This window comes from Zychaea mexicana, assembly GCF_025766255.1.
Source record: "Zychaea mexicana strain RSA 1403 chromosome Unknown BDB00scaffold_18, whole genome shotgun sequence".
Lineage (NCBI taxonomy): Eukaryota > Fungi > Mucoromycota > Mucoromycetes > Mucorales > Lichtheimiaceae > Zychaea > Zychaea mexicana.
Genome location: NW_026516681.1, coordinates 272,985 through 296,374, shown reverse-complemented (window position 1 = coordinate 296,374; position 23,390 = coordinate 272,985). Strand labels below are relative to the sequence as shown.

At 41.1% G+C, this 23,390-nt stretch overlaps 8 protein-coding genes across 8 annotated transcripts; 2 read left to right on the top strand and 6 right to left on the bottom strand.

The window, feature by feature from the left end:
- Positions 1-124: 124 nt before the first annotated feature.
- BDB00DRAFT_882288 (NADH dehydrogenase 1 alpha subcomplex assembly factor 3) lies at positions 125-697 on the bottom strand (the record flags this gene model as incomplete). Its single annotated transcript, XM_053128139.1, has 3 exons — positions 125-217; positions 310-410; positions 487-697. 3 exons carry the CDS (start codon positions 695-697, stop codon positions 125-127), a joined length of 405 nt encoding a protein of 134 aa, XP_052982097.1.
- Positions 698-1,301: 604 nt separating this feature from the next.
- On the bottom strand, positions 1,302-2,941 carry BDB00DRAFT_759565 (major facilitator superfamily domain-containing protein; the record flags this gene model as incomplete). Its single annotated transcript, XM_053119136.1, has 6 exons — positions 1,302-1,544; positions 1,644-1,897; positions 1,981-2,227; positions 2,299-2,377; positions 2,446-2,471; positions 2,576-2,941. The coding sequence occupies 6 exons, from the start codon at positions 2,939-2,941 to the stop codon at positions 1,302-1,304; spliced, it is 1,215 nt and encodes a 404-aa protein (XP_052982096.1).
- Positions 2,942-6,889: 3,948 nt separating this feature from the next.
- BDB00DRAFT_759490 (major facilitator superfamily domain-containing protein) lies at positions 6,890-8,568 on the bottom strand (the record flags this gene model as incomplete). Its single annotated transcript, XM_053119126.1, has 6 exons — positions 6,890-7,135; positions 7,250-7,433; positions 7,598-7,860; positions 7,951-8,029; positions 8,104-8,129; positions 8,206-8,568. The coding sequence occupies 6 exons, from the start codon at positions 8,566-8,568 to the stop codon at positions 6,890-6,892; spliced, it is 1,161 nt and encodes a 386-aa protein (XP_052982095.1).
- A 3,138-nt stretch (positions 8,569-11,706) lies between these two features.
- On the bottom strand, positions 11,707-13,644 carry BDB00DRAFT_972433 (uncharacterized protein; the record flags this gene model as incomplete). Its single annotated transcript, XM_053129870.1, has 3 exons — positions 12,826-13,644; positions 12,076-12,735; positions 11,707-12,018 (listed from the first exon to the last, which is right to left on the bottom strand). Coding segments are annotated over exons 1-3 (1,659 nt in total), but the record flags the coding sequence as incomplete, so codon positions are not given.
- A 2,248-nt stretch (positions 13,645-15,892) lies between these two features.
- On the top strand, positions 15,893-16,219 carry BDB00DRAFT_812086 (uncharacterized protein). Its single transcript, XM_053122668.1, has one exon. It carries the CDS (start codon positions 15,915-15,917, stop codon positions 16,068-16,070), a length of 156 nt encoding a protein of 51 aa, XP_052982093.1. The 5' UTR covers positions 15,893-15,914; the 3' UTR covers positions 16,071-16,219.
- A 598-nt stretch (positions 16,220-16,817) lies between these two features.
- BDB00DRAFT_937378 (uncharacterized protein) lies at positions 16,818-18,232 on the bottom strand (the record flags this gene model as incomplete). Its single annotated transcript, XM_053129250.1, has 3 exons — positions 16,818-17,370; positions 17,461-17,904; positions 18,055-18,232. The coding sequence occupies 3 exons, from the start codon at positions 18,230-18,232 to the stop codon at positions 16,847-16,849; spliced, it is 1,146 nt and encodes a 381-aa protein (XP_052982092.1). The 3' UTR covers positions 16,818-16,846.
- A 1,762-nt stretch (positions 18,233-19,994) lies between these two features.
- Positions 19,995-21,398, bottom strand: BDB00DRAFT_194634 (transport protein particle component). Its single transcript, XM_053116429.1, has 5 exons — positions 20,980-21,398; positions 20,760-20,877; positions 20,577-20,669; positions 20,341-20,434; positions 19,995-20,285 (listed from the first exon to the last, which is right to left on the bottom strand). The coding sequence occupies exons 1-5, from the start codon at positions 21,192-21,194 to the stop codon at positions 20,257-20,259; spliced, it is 549 nt and encodes a 182-aa protein (XP_052982091.1). The 5' UTR covers positions 21,195-21,398; the 3' UTR covers positions 19,995-20,256.
- Positions 21,399-22,029: 631 nt separating this feature from the next.
- Positions 22,030-23,229, top strand: BDB00DRAFT_759525 (Yip1 domain-containing protein; the record flags this gene model as incomplete). Its single annotated transcript, XM_053119129.1, has 6 exons — positions 22,030-22,245; positions 22,341-22,419; positions 22,503-22,545; positions 22,643-22,899; positions 23,000-23,058; positions 23,173-23,229. The coding sequence occupies 6 exons, from the start codon at positions 22,030-22,032 to the stop codon at positions 23,227-23,229; spliced, it is 711 nt and encodes a 236-aa protein (XP_052982090.1).
- Positions 23,230-23,390: the final 161 nt, after the last annotated feature.

Here is a 23,390-nt window from a genome sequence, read left to right as displayed (position 1 = left end):
GTTTTCTTTTCTTCTCTCATCTAACGCTTTCTGTTCTACATCGAACTGAAAGAAAATATATACCTCTTTCACTTTCCCTCTCTTTAATTTTCTTTTTCTTTTTTACTCCTTCCCATCACTTTGTTTATTGTTGTTTTGATGAGCCAGTAGGCAATAACGCTAATGCGATGCGTCGTCCTTCTTCAGCTAGGACGTTGTATGTTGCAGCCGCGTTTTTCTGAGAAAATAAAAAGAAGCATGCACGCACACATACGTGCATACATTTAGTACACACAGTTCCTATGAGCTTTGTTAATCTGAAACACTTACCGTGTTCATCTGGTCCACTTGTATACCGAGGTTATAGAAATACTGTCGAACTTCTTGTGGCAACGGTACGAAATCCTTACCCGTTCCAAACAAAATCAATTCTACAAGCATCTTTGTTGAGTGTTGCTTCCTCCCTTTTCGTACACACATCAACACACACAAACTTGTTTTCTTTACCTGGCTTTGGCGCTGCCACTTCGAATATCTTAAACGCGTCGAGATCAAACGGCTCCTTCTTGCCATACGCCAGCGCATCGTGTGGAACCCGCCAAAGAAAAGCAGATCCATTCAACAGAACCAAAGGGTCTTGAATCTGCACATTGTTGGACAATACAAAGCCGTCTTTGGTAATTACTTCAACGCCTACATTTGGCCCACGATCAAACATGTTTTTGAACGAATTAATCATGGATTGTGAAGCAAAATCATCAGGATCGGGTTCATTGCCTTGTTGCTCTTGCTGTTGTCGTTGTTGTTGTTGTTGTTGTTGCTGTAAAAAATCAGGCTTGATGGTGCGTGGTCCTTTGTACTGGATCGTGCTGGTGTAAAAAAGTCGTTTGCTGATCGATGCACTTGCTATCCGTCGTAATGCCATTATGCCTTTATGCAATAAAAGTGAAAAGTGGCAATTTGTTGTCTAAGGCCTCCTCCACCCCGATCTTTTTTTTTGTTTTTTGTCTGTGAAATTTTATGCCGCTAATACACTTGACTTCCAGTCAAACCATATTTCTTCTTATTAACAGTATCTTGGTTTTTTTAAGAACCTGACATGGTCCTTTATTTATCGATGCATTTTCTGCCAAAGCTCATCATGATTTCTATGAGATGTATCGCTTTAGCCGACTACGACAAAGCGCCCGAACTGAACATTTTATAAGTTTTGCTTAGGACTTTTGGATATAAAATAGTAGTTATTGACGAGAAAAATAACTACACTATCATAGCTACATAGGAAGCGACAGAAACATACATTAGCAGTTACATGCATATTGTCAACAGAACGCCAATAGCGAACGTGTAAGGCGATATTTCAAGTATAAACAGATAAAGGCACCACCGACGTACACAGATCCAACAAACATCTGTACACCAAGGTATCCATTATCCGGCACTGCTTGCTGTATGGCAGCTGCCATAGGTGCTCCTAAGGCAGCAATTGCACTGACGATAAAAAGGATCGATAATCCAGAGCCTAACTTTTCCATGCCAACGACACTTGCGGTGATAGGTGCAGCCTAAGGACCATTATGAGACATTTCCGCTTAAAGACACGTTTAGATGTATGTCAATGTAAGCACTTTCTAGCATTGATACAGTAGATAAAAGATACTTACCAATCCATAATACATACCGCATAGTGGGCCCCACAAGATGCAATAAACAAGTAGAACGTTGTACGAAGTAGCAAATGGCCAAACGACAAAAGATACCAAGCCAGAAAACATTGACGAAATGACTAGCATATTAAGTCGGCCAATCTTGTCGCCAACGTATCCGAATGCTATGCGGCCAATTGCATTCATAGCACACAGAATTGCAAGCAAGTTTGCGGAATCTGTTTGATTTATCCCGATGCTAGCAGCATACTCTAAATCCATAGTTTACAGATACATACGTGAAGGTTACAAGAAACGAGTTTCCTTTCTCGTATTATTATCACAACTCGCTTACTTGGTAGGTAAAATAAAGGAACCACGTAGCCCGTCAATGCGGTAACCGCTCCTATCAGCCACACATTGAAATCGATGCCCTTGAGCATGGAAAGTTGAATAGGTGATTTGATAGGCATTTGCTTCCGATGTGAGCTAGGATACCGGTCTTTAATGAGGATTGTTCCCAAACAGCACACGCCTAATGAGAAAAGGCCGAGGATCCGATAGGCCCATGGTATTCCAAATCTTATGATTAGCGAACTAACCTATAATTAATGAGCACGATTAGCACATAGGTTAAAAATCGGCTTATCAAATGCCAGAATATATTGAGTACCATAGGACTTAATGCCAGACCACCCAATCCTGTACCAGCACTGCTGATTCCCATTGCTGTAGCACGTCTTTTAGTGAACCTTTTATAGTCTTCATGCTGTTAGTAGTCAGAAATGAAGAATTCAAGGATTCTTGTTTTTGAGTTTACCATTGTGGAATAACCGATGCTACCGACTATATGTAGTATTGACAAGTGGTTTCAAATTAAGAATATGAAAAAGAAAGAAGATCAATTATCTTGTTGAATGTAGCATACATCCTCTCTCAAATTACCATACCATATATAGAAGTGAAGCGCCAAAACCAAAAAGGAGACCTTGAGAGAGATACAAGTGCCACACCTCGGTGCTGAAGCCGGCTAATATGAGTCCAAGACACGATAGAATGCTTCCAAAAGCATAATTGAAGCGTGTACCAAACCGTACTAACAAAATAGTAACAGGAGAACATATATTTGTCACGACACCGACAAGGCTACCCACGCCCATTAGCTGTAGTGTCGTTGCTTTGCCTGCTAGAGTCGATACCGAATACGCCTGTGAAAAAACGCCCCATACTGAAACTACTCCAAACATGACGAAATTGGCAAGGAGCCCGGATACAGCTATAGCCCTATGATAAAGAGTCAAATAGGATTCTACCATGGCTTTTTCTGAAATAGTCTCTTTCCCCTTTGTTGCGACATGTGACCCCTTCTTTTTTTCACACTGTTGGTGATAACATACCATCCGTACCCACCATCAACTTCGTCATCAAACGTGCCTTTTGTTGTTGGCTCGACGATGCTTGCATTATCTGCAATTCCTAGAGCGATATGATCATCGTTTGATAGAATCCATGACCATCCTTGTTGATCTCGAAATTGTAGTCTAATCATATATCCGTGTGAATCAGCATTGATACTTACTAGAGCTAGTTTTTTCAAAAGTGTTCGTCGTTTGATCACTGCCACCAATAGATGAATTTTCGTCAATAGCAGCAACAGAGGCCTTTTCCAGATCCAGCTGGTAGTTGTCCTGTTGGGTAGCGACGGTGCTTAGATCGTAGTCATTGCTTTTGCCGTCGTCGGATCGCTCATCCTTCATATTATATAAATAAATGAAATAAGCTGTGTGGCTATTTGAGCTGTAGAAAGGATAAAGTCGCGGAGAAAAACCGAAAACGAAGAGGGGTAGGAAAAATAACAGTTTAAGAAGGTTAGATAAAAAAATCTGTAACTCTCAACATTGTATTCAAATGAGCGTTTATAGTGTCAAGCAGGCGAATGGAAAATAAGGAAACGTTCCGAGCTTCCCACCGTTTCAACCAATACTATATCTTTTAGGGCTTAATGGAATAATATTAATAGGTCTTCAAGTCGTGCGATAGTTTTGCCACAGGTAATTGAGCGATACCGAGCAACAACAATGCACTACGTACTGCGCATGAGTGCAAGCTTTGATGTTTTAGGTTTTTTGTGTTTTTTAACGGTATATAGCCTCTGTTGGCTCTGCTGCTCCTCATCGAGAGAGGTAATTGATCAGGCTCATCTCTTTTCGTACGCTTCACGTTGTATTTACGTTATGACCAAATGATAGGGTAAGACGAAAGGAGCAAATACTTTATAAGCGTGTATCAAGCGATAAAGCACAAAACTCGCACCACCCAGTGCATGGTAAGTGATCGACATTGCAATCATTCTGCTGTCATACACTTCTCAGTACGCTAAAGAGAAGAATTGAATTCGACATTTTCGTTCTTTTTGATTTGAAGCTTTACAATCAAATGTAAAGAATTTATTATAGGCAGGTACACGTATAGCGTACTGTTCAATATTTCCAAAGGAGCGATCAAGTCAACGATATTTCAGATATAAGCAATTAAGTTGCACCGCACACGTAGGTAGATCCATCAAACATTTAGATTCCAATACATCGATTGATCGGTGCTGTCTGTTGGATGGCTCCCGATAATGGTGTGCTCATAGCACCGATGGAGCTCATAATGAATTGTTTTTATTTTATGGGTGGATAAAATAAGTGACTATAAAGCGCTTGTCAATTTTCGCACGTCCGCTAAGCCCGACCTCGAAGAAAAAAACCCCATACGGCAGAGGCGGAAAAGGAGTAGGGTGGGTGGAAGAGTGACACAATGTATAATGTTAGGTGAGGTAGAGGGGGAAACTTAAAGAGCTAAACAGGTATATAATGTGGAGACTCATAATGAAAACAATAGATAATCCTGCAGAAGCTTCCCCAAGCCGACAACGCTCGTAGCTATTGGCGTTGCCTGTATGGTTCAAAATAAGCTTACTGCACTGTGTCAAGTTGCATCCGTAATATCCCATTATTATAAATCTGGTGTGAGATATATAGAGTATATCTAACCGGTGCAAAGTACATTCCACCAGTCAATCCCCTCAGAATGCAGTGGGTTAACGAAATATTGTGCGATGTACCAAAAGGCCAAATTAAAGAGCTATGTATGCCAGAGAGGGCAAACGTAGTTTTAAACATGTTGAGCCGACCGATCCCGTCACCTACTTAACCTAGACCGACTCTGCCAAGAGCCGTCACCACAGCTAGTATAGAGATAAGATTTGAAGCAACCGTCGAGTTTATGCCAGTAGAAGCAGCATATTCTATATATTTCAAGAAGTTGATTGTCCTAAGTCAACAGGATCGGCGTTTTCTCTAATTTCTAAAGGCTCGTCCTAGTTAATAGCAATGCTTACTTGGGACATGAAATAAGGGACCTAAATATCCAGTTACACCAAATACCGAGCCCACCAACCACAGGTTGAAATTTTTATCTGTGAACATGGACAACCGAATAGGTGATCGCAAGAACTGGTTGATAAACTAAGACCGAAAAAAGCGATCCTTCACCATAATCGTTCCCAACGCACATATATCCAAGCAGAAATGGCCGAGAATTCGATATGCCCATGGTATACCGAACTTCAGGATCAAGTATGCTATTGGTAGATCTGTATCAGGTTAGGTGACAGCATATTATCATCACCAACATAGGACTTAGTGCGAGAGTACCCAACCCTCAAGCCGCTCAAAGCGAGACCGGTTACTGTGCCTCTGTGAGTAGTAAACCTTCTACATGTGTAGCTTTCTTTAGTTAGATCGCTGAAATACATACAGCAATTCTTATTAATTACGCTCTTACCATTGCGGTATGATGAATGCTACAGACTAACCATACATAAACGTAAATAAACAAACAATCTAATGTTAAAATAAGGGAAATAGAGCTAAAGATTTTTTTCTTTTTTCTTCTTATCATGTAAAGAAAAGATACACCAAGACCAGAGAGGAGTCCTTGCGTCATGTATAGATGTCATACCTCAGTGTTGAAGCAAGCTAATATTACGCCCAGACATAAATATGCTCCAATAGCATAATTGAGTCGTGTGCCGCCTACTCTGACAAGAAAGCAGGTACCAAGGAAAATACGTTCTGGATTACACTAGCAACAGATCCAACAGTCATCAAATGTATAGCTGTTGCTTTTCCTTTTAGGATCGAGGTCGCAAAAGCTTGTGAGAAATTGCCCCATGCGTTCAGGACGCCAAACATGACGAAATTGGCAAAAAATTCTGACACGCCACGGCCCTGTATAATTTTTACATATTGAAGGTCGGCAAGCATTACCTCTTTTTCTTTCTTTTTTTATCGTTTAAACAATAAACATATGTTATAGCTATCCCCATACCATCCGTAACCTCCGTTTCAAGCAATTACTTTGGAGGTGGCTTGACATTACTAGATTTATCGGCTTTAACAGGATAACCGTTTTAATAAAGATGACAAGCAGCTTATTTTCGCCATTGTGCTGATTTACACTCTGTTGCAGTTCCTCACTGATGGTACTGTTATCGACAGTGATCGCTTTCTCGAAATCCAATTAATGTTTCGTGCTCTGCGTAACTGTAAAATTGTTGCAGTTATCTTGTTCGGAGGATCGTTTGGGATTTGAAGCACTCGTGTCAATAGTGTTAGTAGCAGCAATTCCCAGTTTTTTATTTTTCCAAGTTCGATGGGAAGAAGCGCAGAAGATGCGACCCACTTGGATGTAATTGGCCTTATTCTTCAAACGATATGGACCATGCACTGGCATTCAGTCCTCGATGAAACCCCATGGAGCCATGTTGCTGCCATCAACCACCTGCACACCCTCTTAGCTAGATTTCCCTTCCTTCTCCTTAGGGCGCCGAGTCCCTAAATTTATAATAAAACAAAAAAAAGCGCAGAAGATGCTTGTATCCTGTAACAAATAAGGTGAGTTTTTTTGTATGCCATGTTTATCAAGTCACCTGGCCGATGTAAAGAAAAAGAGCTTTAATCTATTTTCCGAGCAGTACTACAGCGCTTTATTCCCCTTAATCCGCCGTGTCGGCACAACCTTTCCATTCCATGTCGAAAACAATGTTTGATATCTATCGTGAGGCATTGACTGAAAGCTAAATCTACGCGTGCATATGCGTGCATGCGCTATCAAGTGCTATTCTGAATTTGTTTACTTATTAAAAAGCTTTCGACGAACCAGCTCCAGATGAAGCCCTGCACTGAGAAGGATCGTAACCTACCATTATATTACTATTAATATTTTTTAAATAAGGAGCCTCCTGTCAACCGAAGTTTGAGATATATGCAAATTAATGCGCCAGCAATGTAGACTGCTCCGGTGAACATTTGAATTCCAAGGTAGCCATGGTCCGGAGTTGACTGCTGGATAGCTGCCGATATAGGTGTTCCCATGGCAGCAATTGCGCTGACGATGAAAACAATTGATAGTCCAGATGAAAGTTTCTCCATGCCCACAACACTTGCAGTAATGGGTGCCGCCTATATAGGAAAGACAAGAGTTACCCAAAAACACGTATTAGTATCAATTTATACCTAGTCACCAAAAATTGCTGTTAAAGAAGCATTAAAAAAAGATGAGAAATTAGTTCGTACCAATCCGTAATACATTCCGCACGTCGTTCCCCATAAGATACAGAAGACCAAGAGAATCTCAAACGAATCAGCAAAAGGCCAGATGACAAAGCTGAATATACTTGATAATGCAGAGCAAATAATAAACATATTGAGGCGACCGATTTTGTCTGCTACATATCCCAATGCAATACGGCCGATGGCGCTAAAAGCTAGCATGATTGCAAGGAGATTTGAAGCATTGGTTGGATTTATGCCAATATCCGCTGCATACTCTATATTACACGTTAACGATGGATGTATATAAGACTAGCCAATTGTAACTATGAACCAAAGAAAAAGTAAAATCTAATATGTCTGTATTTCTACTTTTCTGTGAACTTACTTGGTAGGTAGAATACAGGACCAAGGTACCCCATTAATCCGACTACAGAACCCACCAGCCATACATTTAAATCTGTCATCTTGAACATTGACCAATCGATTGGCGATTTGATAGGCATTTGTTTACGGTACGCGCTAGGCATTCTGTCTTTTATCAAGATCGTTCCAACAGCACAAATGCCTAGTGAGAAAAATCCGAGAATGCAATATGCCCAAAGTATTCCATATTTCTCGAGAAGGTAATTTGTCTATCGGTATGATTTAGTTAAAAATTACGCGCCACTTCCTCTAAGCAACAACAAAAATATGTTTTGCGATAGTTGTTATATAAACTTTACCATTGGGCTAAGAGCCAAACCGCCTAAACCAGTGCCGCTTGAACAAAGCCCCATAGCAGTTGCTCGTCGCGTAGTAAACCTGTTATGTATATCGTTTCCGATCAGCTTTGACAGATGGTATATTATAATCAGGGTTTCATCCTCTCAGCTTACCATTGTGGGATTACCGATGCTATAGACTATACACATATTCAAACATTATCTAATTTAGTATGATGACTTTGGCTTAGTATTCTTCAGTTTTGATGCTTTTACCATGTAAAGGAAAGAAGCTCCAAAACCGTAAAGAAGTCCCTGTGAGAGATACAAATGCCACACTTCCGTGGCGAACCCGGATAAAATAATGGCCAGGCACATTATTACGCTTCCTAATGCATAATTGAAACGTGTACCGAAGCGAACAAGTACAATGCTGACTGGAGAGAATATATTCAAGCAAACATTGACGAGAGATCCGACTGTCATCAACTCCAATGTACTTGCTTTGCCTTCTAGAGTAGATGTTGCAAAGGCTTGCGAGAGCACTCCCCAAACAGATGCTATACCAAACATAACGAAATTGGCCAGAAATCCCGCCACCGCTACAGCCCTAAAGGAGCAGTAACAAGCTAATAGCATTAATAAGCGTTTTTTGCGTTCTTCAAACACATATACACGTTCAACAATATCAGTTGTCGTACCATCCATATCCACCGTCCGGAATATCGTTGAGAGCGTCTTTTGGAGTGGGGTCAACGATACTAGCTTCATTCACTAATAGAACGAAAAACACATAAGGGTATCTCAAAAAATTGGTATTATGTGCTGTTGATATTATATGTGCCAGCCCAGTTCATACCAGACTGGGCCCTTTCTAGGTCATTTGAATTATTGCAGTCATTATTTTGCTGATCTGTATATGTAGATATTTTTTCGCTGGTAGTGCTGACTTTTCCGATGTCTCCTAACTGAGAGGGATTACTATTGCTCGCCGTAACTGTAAGCCCATTATAATGATCATTATCGTATTCGTCGGAATCATTATTTGGCAAAATAGACATATGTATTTGTAGTAATCTTGAAGGAAGAGGAGAGATCAAGGTAAAAAAGTATCCTCGTTCAGGTTTTTTTTCTAAAATTTGTAACGTTACAGCGATAGTTTGTACACTTTTTTTTGATCATCTGCGTGGCTAGATGAAGCTTAAATGCTAATTTCGTTCACCGACCAGCAGACTCATTTAGTTTGATATTCCAGGAGAAGTTTTACATGCCGGAGATCAGGGTTTACTTCGATATCCAACCTGTTCAAGATGCCTCCTGATACTTCAATACGCAGAAATTTTTTAATCATTACTATTGTCATATACTGGAAGTATTTCATCATTGTATACCAGAAAGTGTGTTGTCTCTTTCGGCCGATCCACCTGAACTTTTGAGCTATCCCTGGCGCAACCAGGTGATTTTTCTTGGCATGACGGGTGAGCCAGACTCAAGCACCGCGTAATCAAAACTTTGTAGTAGAGGTACGGCAGAGATGATTCCCTTAGGACAGACCCCCTGGGGGGTTTAGCAGAATTGACAGCACGTACTCGAGTCTTTTGAGTGTCACTCCTTACTATTACTTAGTAGCGCTAGAAAAAGCCCCTTCGCCTTAGTCGCGATAGTAAGCGGGGTATTCGACGGGAGAGGTTTACCCATGGGGCACAGGATACTGTCAAAACGGTTCCACTTCAATGAGTAATCGTCAATACTCTTCGCTTCCCTCGGCTCTGACCGAATACTATCTAAATATGACTCCAAACTCAAATTATGAACGTGTTGTAAATTTCTTCGCAACGCTTATCACTTTCGTTGGCGAAGATATAGTTATAGCACCTTACAGAAGGATCACCTTGATGAAGTCTCAGCCATTCCCACGCAAAAATCGTACAGTAATGCACTATCATAGGATTAGAAATTGCATAGGTACAGTACACAAATGCTTTGGATACAATCTGGTAGCCAAAATTATATGTATATAGAAGTCTCTGCTATGTAATTGATAGATCATACATATTAAATGCCAGCCGATTTGGTTATCGTTCATCTTCTATGTATGTATACTTTATTGCTGTCGTGTAAAAGGTATACAACGAGCAAAGTCTCGATGCGTATACCACAAACAAGCGAACCCCGGAAATTTAAATGGCGCCGACAGATGCGCGATTCAAAAGGAAGTAATACAACCAATTATTGAAACGGCATAAGCGATTTATACTCTTCTCTCTGCTCAAAGCCAATATAATGCACACTCGTAAGTAATGATTTCGTTTGCGTGAATCAAAAACATATAGATAATCAGCTACATTATCGGCAAACAGCCTTGGAAGGGTCCGTCGTGGCATTACTTATGACCAAATAACAGTATAGCCTGGTATTGCAAATGTTGACGAATTTATCGTTGAATAAGCTTCAAATCATCGGCAGTGGTGGAACAACACTATAAAAGCTGCTTCAATAGTTAGACAAATAATTATGGGATGAGTATTTAAAGCTACAACAGTCCGGAGAAACGATTAGTGTGGTCTATAAATTATAGTTGCAACAGATACTGTATGGTGTTTGGATCATGGCATATGAGATCACTGCTATCCTATGTTTATTAGAATCTATCGTTGTGTTGTTGCGCTCATTAAAGAAAACGTATGACGCAAATCTCATATTATTTATGTGGTTTCATTCAAAAGCAATACAGTGCGCAAAATGAGAATATATAGACCGAGAATCTAAATCCTTGATAGAAGCACTTAAAATCTCAACAGTATCAGACAAAGCTCTCTTCTGTCTATTATACGCCTTATACTGTCTCACTCAGACTTTGCATGAAACTATTAGCGCCAGTCATTTTAGGTAAGTTCATTTCAAATTAGCTCGTTTCAACTGCATTCAGCCAATTTTTAAAAAAACTGTATAAGCCATAGTGAGGGGAAGGGAAATAAATTTGAAATAAGTTCGTATGCTTATTTGTTTTACGAAGCATACATATGGTACTGTTTTAAAAAAATGAGATTTTTTATCCTTTGCCTTGAATTATTGCTACATTTTACTGCAACTAATGGATCTTTTTTATACAATGAAAAATAAAGGACCAGCCTTGGTATATGTCTCGATGATAAAGAAAAACTATGTATAGATATCACATATCAGGTATTTGGCTCTTCTTTTTCTTCTATTAAGGTAGAGAGGGGGAGCATATCAAAACGTCATTGGGAACCAGACAACCTGTTTTACATCGCGAGGTGCTTTTAATGAGGGCGTTGAGGACGGAGAAAGTGCTGAAGATGGCGAGGATGTCAATTTTGGCGAAGCCGAGGAGGAGTTTGTGCTACTAGGTGTTGTTGGTGAACTGGTTGTATTGTTGCTGTTTTTTCTCGAGGGATTTTTCGCTCGTAATGGTGGAGCTGTCTGAAACCGTTGCTGTTGTTGTTTTTGCTGTTGTTGCGTAGGATGAGTTGGTGGCGGAGGTGGTGCAGGGAAAGTTGCAAGATCTGCAGCTAAAGTGCTATGATGATTTGCGTTACTACCAGCGGTGCTGTTGTAAGGTATCGGCGCATTCAGGTCGTATTGACGCAATAGTTTGGACAATGGTTGATAGGTTGCTAATCCTGTTGATAATTGTGCATTGGGATGAGAGGAGCAGGAGGCAAGTTTATCCACAATATTTTGCGACGGCTGTTGCTGTTGGGGGTGTTGCTGTTGTTGTAAAAGCTGCACCCTTTGTTGGTGTTGTTGATACTGTTGCTGGTTTTGCTGGTGTTGAATAATCTTTTTGGCATTTACCATCACACGCAGCGCCCGGATTTGAAGGGACGGGCAGTCCGCCAATGCCGCAGTTTGATAAATATCGGGTGCCGTCGATATCTGTAGCATCTGGTGCAACGAATGGATTGTAAGTGACTTTAGACGACCCAGCGCAAACAAATCTGCCAAAAGTAACAAGCGTGTGAGGATCCGTGGCTGATTCTGTTCGACCGTTGTAAGATGATCCGTGTACAAAAACTGGATGAATGCGATCAAAATATCGTAGGTATCCGGAAACGTCAGTGTATACTGGACAAATGTGGATGACGAAAATGATACTGTTGTTGCTGTTGCTCCTTTAGCTACTGTCGGTGATACTAACGGAATTAGGCGAGTGTGCACAGACGGCCAGCGTTGTGCGATAATTTTGGAGTTGGCTCGCACGCGGAAGCCATCGGTTGATACCATGGTTATATCTGACAAAGCTGGGTTGCTCAGCAACGCCAATCCTGCTTCTTGTGCTGCCGGTCCAAACGTCAACTGTGGTGGACGGTATACACCAAATGCCTCAGTATCGATACTGGCAAAGTATTCAAAATGGATTACTCGTTGCGTGTGATCGTCTTGCATGGATCGTCCCGGATGACCAAAAACAATAAATTGGTTACGGTTTTCGTGCAACATTCCTCTCAGCCACGAGCCTCGTAAAAGTGCTGGCCCTGGATCTATCCGCGACCATGCCATTGACACCACATTCAAGGCCCACACATGCAGCTGCTGTGACTCGGGCGTAATACATGGCCCAACCACGATTAAATGATGGCCACATGCGAATGCGGCGGGGAACCGTAAGGCTGGTGGGGTATTCTGGCGGCTGCCAATCAGGGATGTTGTAAGGTCAGTGGTGCTCACCACGTGGCCTTTGTTCGAAATGGTAATCTGATGCAGGGTGCGCTTCAGGTCGTAGAAGTTATAATTGCTATATGTGAAAATGGTTGAATTCAGCTTTTGGCGGTGTACGACTTCCTCCAAATCCTGGTTTTGCTCCTCTTCGATGGCCGCAGGAGTAGCCGGAAGGCCGTTGGTATAATTGTGGTGACCTGACCCTGTAAATACGAGATTTCCGAGTAAGCCTGAGAAATTGCTGGAAGGAACCGATATGCTGGGGGAAATCGGTGTAACTGTTGCTGCTGCTGTGCGGTACGTGCAATAATGCGAATTGATAGGATACGGTGCTCGCCATTTCTTCTGCCGACAATCATAGATATTAATCTCGTCAATATAGCCTGCATTTACGTCCTGGCCGCCAAGAACAACAAAGTACCGGTCATTGTGAGTCATGGTAGTGAGATGAGAATATCTCTCGTGAGGCATGTTCTCTGAGCTAATTGCTGGGTACTCCCAATAAGGTTGATTCTGGTCAAGAACCAGAAGAAATAAATCGCCAAGTGAGCGAAGGCCATCGGTATCCATCGTGCTGACCGTCAATCCACCGTAAAAGATAATGCTTGTCGTTTTTTTATTGGTACGACAAACATTGGCTGAATGGAAATATCGTGGGGTGGGTGCGTCATTTTTAGGCTTGAGAAGTGTCCATTTTCCTGAGGCGAGATTCAAAACATAGACTTTGTCCAATACTTCGGCTGACGCCTGGAGTCGGCCACCAAATAAATATAGACGATCGCCTACGATGGTCGAGGAGGCACCAATAAGCGATGGCGGGATGTCTCCAGTCGTAGTCCGGAGCTTTGTAGTGAGGTCGGCTATAGACTGTGTCCCCGCCATGGTCGGTGCAGGCGCCATATAAGTGAGAGGAGGAGGAGGGAATGATGTGTGTGAGTGGTCAAGAGCACTCTGAAGGGCTGAGGGAAAGAAGGAGAGAAAGCAAAAGAGAAGGAAGTAAGAAGAAAAAGAAGGTTTTATTTTGGGGAGGGTGGGACAAACGTAAATAGGAAGTACGGCAAATACCAATTTGGTGTTGCCGGAGGGTGATTTATGGGTGTCACTAAAAATCACTGCAACTTCCTGTAAAGCAATTAACCTACACGGGAGCTAGAATACGCCTTCAAGGTCGCTATTGATAAGAGCTTAATAATCACAATGACAGTTTAATAGCATACCAGCTTTCGCACTGTTGTTATCCCGTGCTGGTGGCCGCTTATGATGCAAGATTACTGCAGAAAATATACCGAGATGATCCACAGATAATGTATCTTTTTACGCTCTACTTTTAGTTTCTACGTTTTGTACTCGCTGTAGCTGCGAAACTTCAGGATGGATATAAAGGAGACACCTTTTCTTCTAATTGACATACATCGTTCATTCAGCGCAGCCATCCGTTTCTTATTTTACCCTACACAGCTATGCATAATATGGCGAGTCAAGACTACATAAAATATGAAGATGGTGCATCTACTGCTATCAACGGAGAGACACTTGCTACAGATCTTTGAAAAACGTTCTCCAACTGACATTATGGATCCATAGATTGATTTGGATAAGACCATTCTTGTTAGTCGATGTTTTTCGCCTTAGATCATTGCTCAAACTAAAGATTTGCTCCTAAAGAAGCTTAATTATCCAGATATGGGCGAAGCAAGTATAGTAGAGCCGTTACCAAATGATATGCGCTAAGCGGTAGATGGCGGTTATGGCTGGTATGTGCCGCGTGTGCTACATTACGCCACATGAGTGGGGGCAAAGGAACGGCTAACAGATGACTAGTCATGCGGTTAATAAACACAGGCAGTAGCTGCAGCTGGTTTTATAGCACATTTTGTTGTGTTTGAATTAGCTTTCTTTTCACAAGCATAAGCTTCATCCGTCTTGGAAAGAAAAGCAAGTATTTTGGAATTGATGACCGTCAGCTCTGTTTGCCTCGCTCAACTTATTTACCCCTGTCAGCGTTTTGCTTACTGTATAAGGCTTGTACTCGCTTCAATTATGGTTTAGGTAAGTGCTTTAATGTGTCTTGCTATCGTTCTCGCAGGATCTAGAACGTAAATATGGCACCTTTACCTTACACAAGGGTTTTTGTTGGATTTGGCGCTTTTTTTGTTTACATAAAATCAACATTTGACAGGAGATAACCATTGTTTTCTACAAATTGGATCTTTTTATTTTTAGCGGCATTTATTCTTTTCTCTTCTCTTTTAAAACCTGCTATGAGCTATTATATAAGTACCAATCAATTGCATCTGTAATTTCACAATGGTAGGTCAAATATTTATGCCCTCTTTACAAAGTTTTCCAATTTCTAACATTTTATCTAGAAATTTCACTACCAAACGAACTACAGCTATGGGATTCAGTAGTGCTGGTACTGGGGTGCGAGGATTGGTATTGAGTCCTATGCTTAGAGGTATGACAGCAACCACTGAACAGGCGATCTAAGAGGTAGGTTTTTACGATGAGACTTGGGAAGGCTGTCCTTCACCAAGATTGTTCCTATACAGCCAATACCGAGCGAAAAGAATCCCAGGTTGCAAGTACGCCCATGCTATTGCGTATTTTAAAACTAGAAAGCTTGCCTGATATATGCTCATAATGAAGAGAATTTATAATGTTTAGGTCAGACAGCAGGTATGAGAAATAACATCTGTCTATGATCCGAATGGCAAATTTTGATATTTGGCTGGTTAGCTCTGTCATTGCTCTTACAGGATATTTTTTTGGGCCCCCATATTTTATCTACCAAGTAAGGATAGAAACAAAGAAGTATATAAGAAAAATATGGGTTTGGTCGTGACTTTACTATAAAAAATCGGCCTTTTTTGGTGTGGGTACGTAGAAAACGCTGCTGACATCGGTATCAGTCAAACGGATGCATCAAACATACTTTCCGTGTTCTCCGCTATAAACGCGATCGGTCGGATCGGTCTAGGATCGGTCGTCTTAGCATGTTTATCATCTCATTGATACTGGCAGGCGTGTTGTCATTTGCGATTATGCCACTTGCCAGCTCCTTTAAACTTATAATGACTTATTATGCTGTGTAGGGTTTACCATGTGGGACATATTACTTTTTGGTTAGCAGAAGCAGCCTTCTTTCATAAAATTAAACACACTATACGCAAAAGAACGTAACAATAGTAAACTTCTCTCTGAATTTCATATTTACGCAGCACCTATTACTATTTATGTTGTTGGCATTGAAAAATTATCCTCAGGGTTATCAATTGCGTTATTTCAGTGCAACCGGCGCCATGAGGACGCCTATCTCACCTGCCATTCAACATTCTTCACCGGATCACGGATACCTTGGAATTCAAATATTTTCGGCTCTTTCACGTAGGAGACGCAATTATATGATTGCGATTGACAGCAGCCCCACTTTTGTTCAAACATTAATCTTGCTTTAATTCTCTACTGCTATTCTAACTGGTACTAAAGAGCTGCTACTTTTCATTTTCTTTCATGTATCCAGCATTATGTATACATTTACCCTATTAGAGCACCCCTCGATTAAAATAGACTAGAAACATAAGTATATACACACAACATAGATGCCCAATTCGTACACAGTTAGACGTTGTATTGATTGATGCTACATAATGAAATCAACTTTTTACCGTCTGTGAATACACTCCCACCACATACAAACTTCAACCCCTCCATAATAGATATATGATGGCATGCGTTTTCACATGTGGGTTCGTCTTCTGCTAGTAGCAATTCTGCAAATACCTATACTGAGATGCTTAGACATTTAAAATACGCTGGACCATTGTTGTTTTCTAACTCTCTACTTGTGACTAAAAATGAAACGGAATCTTAATCAGATAACTGAACAGCAGTATTATACACGCACAAATTACAGTTTTCTATGTATATATTGCTTTATTAGTCCTTGAGGTGGAACGATGTAGTAACTGTTAGAGGATGATGATACAAGGTAGGTAAAACAACAAATAATTGAAAAACGATGTATGCGGTATTATATTATCATTGTTAAATAAGATGCAACAGGCAGCAGACAATATTGCAAATGAAGGAAGGAGAAGATTGAAATGTAATGAATGTGAGAGGGAATAATAATAAAACAACAAAAGAAACTTTGATACGTTTTTGCTATCACGAAAGTTTATACTTTAAAAAAAGGGCATTTTCGATTAAAGGATAATAGATATCATTTTTTTTAGTTGGAGAGGACAGCTGCGACAGCAGCAGCGATCATCAAAGCACCCGAAGACGAAGCTCTGAAAAGTGTAGAGGCGCCACTTTCATTGTCATCTTCTTGAGCCTTGATCTCGGAATCTTCATCTTCATCCTCATCTTCATTTTCACCTTTCTTCTTGTCCTCGTCCTTTTTCTCCTCTTTCTTCTCTTCTTCTTCCTTTTGGCTTTCAGAAGAGTTGGAAGGAGTGGCAGCGTCGCCGGACTTGCTGGGCTGAGGTGTGATGTTACCTGCACCTTCTTTGTATGATTGCAAGTTGTTACACTCACCAACAGAGGTCAAATCAAAGGCTTTGGAGAGGATGGGAATATATTCGATGGCGGCATCGACGGTTTCTGCGTAAAGATCGTGACCCAACGAGTTACCACCAGTGGTCGCGGCCTGGGATGCCCATTGAGTGACGTTGCCAGTAATATAGCTGACGGGGAAGGTGTCAGCGTGCTCAGTAAGGTACCAATCATTGGTATCAACGGACCAGATTACAGCTGTTTATTGATGTGGATTGTACATACATGTTAGCGATGATTATACGCGTAAAGTTGCATATCAGTTGTGAAAAAAAATCCAGAACTTACGAGTGAAGCCAAGGGCCTTGACGATGTCACGGACACGGTCGTCCATGTTACCGAAGGGAGGACGGAAGAAACGAGGCGAAACGCCAATAACTTCCTTGATAACCTGCTCGTTCCACTTGAGCTCACCGACCAATTCTTCGTTGGTCAAGGTGGCCATGTTCTTGTGAGACCAGGAGTGCATAGCGATTTCGTGGCCTTCATCATATGCACGCTTCAAGATTTCGGGGTACTGGAGCACCTGTCCACCGACGACGAAGAAGGTTGCTTTTTCGTTGATCTCTTTGAGGAAGTCCAAGAGCTTTGGTGTGTACTGGCTAGGTCCATCATCGTAGGTCAAGCTCCATTTTTGGGTAGGGCAAGTATGGACATCGTCAGGACCAAGGCACTGCGTAAAGGTCCAAGTGCAGTAAGGGTCTTCGTTGACATTGGAAGGTGTAACAAGGACTATATTATTTTATAAAAAGGGTGGGAAGGGGAGAAAAATCAATATTCAGTTACATACATTTCCTAGTGGAAGTAACGCCGTTTCTTGTTTCCTAACTCTTTGTGTACGCATTGATTATTTGTTGCTAAGCACAGCTGTAATATACGTACCACCGTTTTCAGTAGTAAGAGGAGGGGCGTTAGTGATCTTAACGTCTTTGATCAGGTCGAGCCACTCGGGTTTAGGAGTTGGAACGGTGTAGGCTGCAGGGTAGGTGTCTTTGAATTGGAACTGAGCGTTGGCGGCAGCGAGACCGATCGAGGCGATGACAAAAAGTTTAGCAAGCATAATGAATGGAGTGTGTATGTGTAATGGGGAAGGATAATTGGCTTAGAGCTCAAAGTGCAAATAGAAGGATAGAGTAAGTGGTTAGTGAGAGAAAAGGAGGGTGGAAAAAGAATGGCTAATAAAAAGAAAGAAAAAAGTTTGGGATGCAATAAGTGGATTGCCTTTTTAAATACTGGAGGCAAGTCAAATCCCTGGTAAAGGGGATAATGCCATGTTTATTTTTGACGAAAAAAAAAGCTTGTATCACATAACGATGCGAGGTTATTTTTGAAAAGTGCTTCTTCATCTCTCTGTACGTGAGTATGTGTGTCACTGAGTATATATGATACGTGAGAAGAAGGCGAGGAAATGGAGTCCCGAAACTCTACGTGGGTTCCTTATTACTCGCTACGTAACATGCTATGGTGCTACTGCGCAGCACGTTGAAATGAGTAGAGCTCTTCCTCCTATTGCTTGATCCGTTATTCTGGGCGATTTGAGAATTCGATCTACATATATGTTATGTGTTTTGATTGTCCATGTCTAATTCTGAACAACTGGTTCCATGAGATCAATTTCAATTGGTAGGTTTCGCATGTAATAGCGTAAAGAACGTGCGAGCGTATACTAGTTAGCGACAAAAGCCAGCTGCTAGCTCCGCCTCTTCTTCGCTTTACTCAATCTATGATACAAAGGGGAGGAACGCAATTTCTCGGGGGAGGGTTTATGCTTCGATGAATTCATAAAGTCAGGGAGAGAAGGAGCTCACAGATTACAAAAAGAAGTACCCGCTCAGTGCTTTAATATGTAAAATTGTTACAAAATAGGTAGAGAGAGACGATGGATAACTGGGCAATAATATTCGCAAGCACCTTTGGGGTAAAAGGCACTTTATTTTTGTAACAAAAAGTAAAACCTGATCACTCAAAAAGGTGCTACTATGCGGAATGGAATGTCAAGAAGTACATGTCTTGCGGTTTTTTCTGTTGTGGTCCGTGATTCATGCTCAGCTCGTCCACGGATGATGAATGCGAAATTCCTGTTTCCGAAACAAGATGCGATCGGGTTTCCCGGAGAAACCAATACATCCGTGCCCTTGGTAGCATACAAATGTTTCCATGGCAGCAGTTTAATTATCAAGCAAACCATCAATACTGAACCATTGCATTATCAGTAGCCCTGTGGTCAATTAATTGCTAGATGATATTGTTACAATTAAGCGCTTTGTTATTGCTGCAAAAGTGAGCAACAGCTGTAATTAAATTCATATGATGGAGTTGCAGGAACATTGCCCACGTTTTCATCGGATTTTTTCTGCTCTTTCCTCGTTTAGGAAGTAGGATTCGTCGGTGCAATTGTACAACCTGTGAAGGATAATAGCGAGCGCTGCTGATAAGCAGTTCTAGTTATATGACATCATAATATAGCATGTTCTGGTGGCAATATCAAGTAGCAACGGGCTCAGACTTGCGGGTCCTTTTAATCTTGAACAATCATGATCCTAGTAAATACATAGAAGTCTTTCCCAGTTTATTCATCATGTTTCTTGGACAAAACAATAAGTGACCAACACGATTGCTCTAAATTTAAGTACAAGCGCTACGGACGCACATTGTGCACCGTCAAGACCTTCTGACGCATCTATCAATATGACCACTGAGTAAAGAAAAAAAGGCTGTGTATCTAAATATATAACGCAAATGCAATGATCTCACAAATATGGATCATGTATTACCGTCTACTACATTATAATAGTCGCGGATTTAACAATTATCAAAACAAAGCTCCTTTCCATGTAGCTGCTTATTTTCTTGTTATATTTCTGGAGAGAAAGGTTAAGGTATGTATGTACAAAAGAAGAAAAATAACAAATTATCGAAATCGACCATTTGCGATACCAACTATAGTGCCACCAGCCACTCTGTCACTCACACTATACGCTAACCATAAATCGTCAATAACCGACAAAAGGGAAAAATTACACATGAAGATGTATAAAGGAAAGTTGATCCATTGGTTTGCTCCTCCAAGTTCTCCCCAACTTTTTATTTTGCAAGTTTGATCTGGAAAGTACCTATAAAGAGAAGTTAGAACATTATCACAATACGAATGTGGGATAAGTAATTTACATTGTGGAAGATTGGAAGTTTCTGCGACGACGACACTCGGAACACCCAGGTTCGCCAGTGCCCCTCGAACTATACCACATGGGAACCATATATACTAGAAACAAATGTCCAAAGAGCATTCAGCATGGCGCCATATTCGGTGCTTTGTACAGATGTGTACTACCCATCTTTCAAAACAAATCTTATAAGGTTGCCACACCCTTGCATCCCTTCCTTTCAATTACAACTGCACTTACTGGTGTGGCTTTCTTTGCCGAATCCGCACCTCCGATATCCGTCGACATGCGCATGAACCATCGGAAACTATTATCTTGGAGTACATAGACGCCCTGTTTTTTTTACCTTCCGTCAATACTTGTCTTTTCACCCTCTCACTTTCTGTTTGAAGACTTACTACACCATTTCTAAATAAAACATACCCGATGATTCGTCTTCAAGTTATCAATCTGCTTTTTAAACATAATGGACCACAAGTCTTTACAAATGAACTTGACGACATCCAAGGTATCTGCGAACCGCGGCCGGTCCTTTGTGAATCTACGTATGCCGTATGTGTTCATGAAGGGTAAAGTTGCGTACGTCAGATCCTTCTTTTTCTTCATTTTTTGTAGACAAGTGTAAAGTTCCAAGAATATTTACCGCTCAACCATACGCTGTCCAACTGCATAGCCAAGACTGTCGAGTTTAAAAAACATAGCTTCACTGTCGGCTTCGCTTTCAACGACCGTCGTTCGGCATATCGTATCGACCATCTCAATTAGTAATAGATCCATGCATGTCTCACTGACAAGCCGTTGTTGTGCAAATGGCGTATTAGCCCCAGCTGTGTCTTCATTGTTGCCGAAAGCTGACATTTTTTGTAGTTTATACTTGTATCTGAAATGGTTCAAAGGGATTGCACGTTTGAGAGAGAGATGAGAGACGCTTTCAAAAAGGTATAGACCAAGTTCAGGTCCCACTCAACACGCCGCTCACAGTTTTGGTGTGACGTTCACTGACCTTGTCCATTATTCAGCCCGTTAAACTTCCCTCGCGATGGCTGTCTCGCTCTCACTTTCTGTTTTATGCTCTTTTCTTTCTTGCCTTCAGGATGAACTAGTCGTCAACGGGCATTTGGTTTGTGCATTTAACAGCAGTGGAATCAGTATATCACCGTCCTCAGTATTGAATCTTGGTAGTAATTCCACGCGTTAGCGAGTTACCTTGTCACATAGATCATACACGCGACGCAGCTGAGAACGAAGCCATTGTGAGGTTATTATATAGTGCATATCACATTCAAATCTACTCAAGATACAACTGCCCTGCCCTGGTATTAGTTGCTTACACCGGAGAAATTATCCCAGATATTATGCAATTTAGACTATAGTGTGGACAGAGTGGCATTCATTCGTGACGCTGACCAAGGAGCGTCTTTTCAGTTGCATCTACATTATAAATAAATACCTTATCGTTTTTTTTTGTCATATCACATTCGTCGATTTATCTCTTTCAAACGCACTTATTTAGAAAATGAGCGGGGAACATAAAAGGAAATGATTCTATTAATGCGCAACTTCTTTTTTGTTCCTTCTCCTCTGGGCGGTTCTTTTCCAGACAATATCATTTATTATGCTCTCACCTACCAAAGATACTGAGCCACCGGTTTCTTCTGCATCCAGTGAAGCTCCTCAATCCCCAGCTGTACTTATGGAGATTGAACCCGACATTGACTTGACAGGTCAATCGACGACACAAGCTGCCCCTGCATCTCAGCAGCACCAGCAGCAACAACCCCCGGCCTACGACAACAATGCTTCATCGTCAACACCAACAGCACCCATAGCAGGTACCATTTCACAGTCATCAGCATCAGTAGGATATAATGGCGAGGATACTTTGGACGAGCCCGTGTCCACGACTATTGTAAGAAACATCAAATATTTGTTTTCTTGGCACAGACACGCAAATATAAGTAATATGGACTGAGGCTTTTTTTTTTGTGAAATACATACATGTAGTTACGTGAACTTCGACAAGTGGGAGGCAAATTGAAGCAAGTGCTAAATCCAAATGGAAATCGACATGTTCTCAGAGACTGTAAGTATTTTTATCTATACCTGCATGGATGGATATCGATAGTAACTAATGCATTTTCTTTCTCTGCATTGATCTCTATCTAGGGGACTTGTGGGGACCGTTGGTGCTTTGTCTGGCCCTCGCAATGTATGTATGATGACGCCGTATGTTATACCTAAAATGACAAGCATGGAGAGTGTTGCTAACTGTCATGATTTTTGGGTCTCTTGTCATCATATAATAGAATATTGAGTACCCAGGCGCCCGATGATCAAGCTGTCCCTATATTTACTGGTGTCTTTGTAATTGTTTGGCTGGGGTCAGCGGTGGTCACCCTCAATGCCAAGCTGCTGGGCGGTGCGGTCTCGTTCTTTCAATCTGTGTGCGTGCTAGGATACTGTCTGTTTCCATTGGTGCTCTCGGCAGTGTTTGCTATCTTTGTCAAACTGATCTGGGCAAGATTACCTATAGCCATTGTTACTTTTGCCTGGTCGACTTATGGTAAGTGTATTATTTATAAATCTATATCCCCATGATGATGACACTTGACATAGCGTTAAGGACAAGGTAAACTCACAAATCTACTATTTTTCTAATTTAGCTTCCATAGGATTCCTTTCAGAATCACAAGTACATTTGACTGATAGACGCGTTCTGGCGGTAAGATTTATAAACATAAAGAGCGGGTTAGAGGAGGAGGAGGAGGAAGATCCATCTTCCAGAAGAAAAAATAAACGGGCGATATACTCGGATTCTCATTATGCTCATTATTAGGTTTATCCACTGGGTCTGTTTTACTTTGTGATTTCTTGGCTTACACTAATATCCTAAAAAAAGATAATATATTTTCTCTCGTTGTTTATGTTGTCATAATGATAAAACAGTATATATATAAAATTTAAATAGAATGTACATACAAACGAAATTCTTTTCTTTTTCCACATTGAAATCTACAGGGCTTTAAAGATGCAAACGTTAAATTTATTATATAA

What these genes read in the sequence shown, in the direction of transcription:
- BDB00DRAFT_812086 (XM_053122668.1), top strand. Translation starts at nt 15,915, where the DNA reads ATGAGGACGCCTATCTCACCTGCCATTCAACATTCTTCACCGGATCAC.
- BDB00DRAFT_194634 (XM_053116429.1), bottom strand. Translation starts at nt 21,194, where the DNA reads ATGTCAGCTTTCGGCAACAATGAAGACACAGCTGGGGCTAATACGCCA. An exon ending in GGACAGCGTATGGTTGAGCG is followed by an intron (nt 20,878 to 20,979) that starts GTAAATATTCTT and finishes CGGCATACGTAG; the next exon opens with ATTCACAAAGGACCGGCCGC. An exon ending in ACTTGAAGACGAATCATCGG is followed by an intron (nt 20,670 to 20,759) that starts GTATGTTTTATT and finishes TAAAAAAAACAG; the next exon opens with GGCGTCTATGTACTCCAAGA.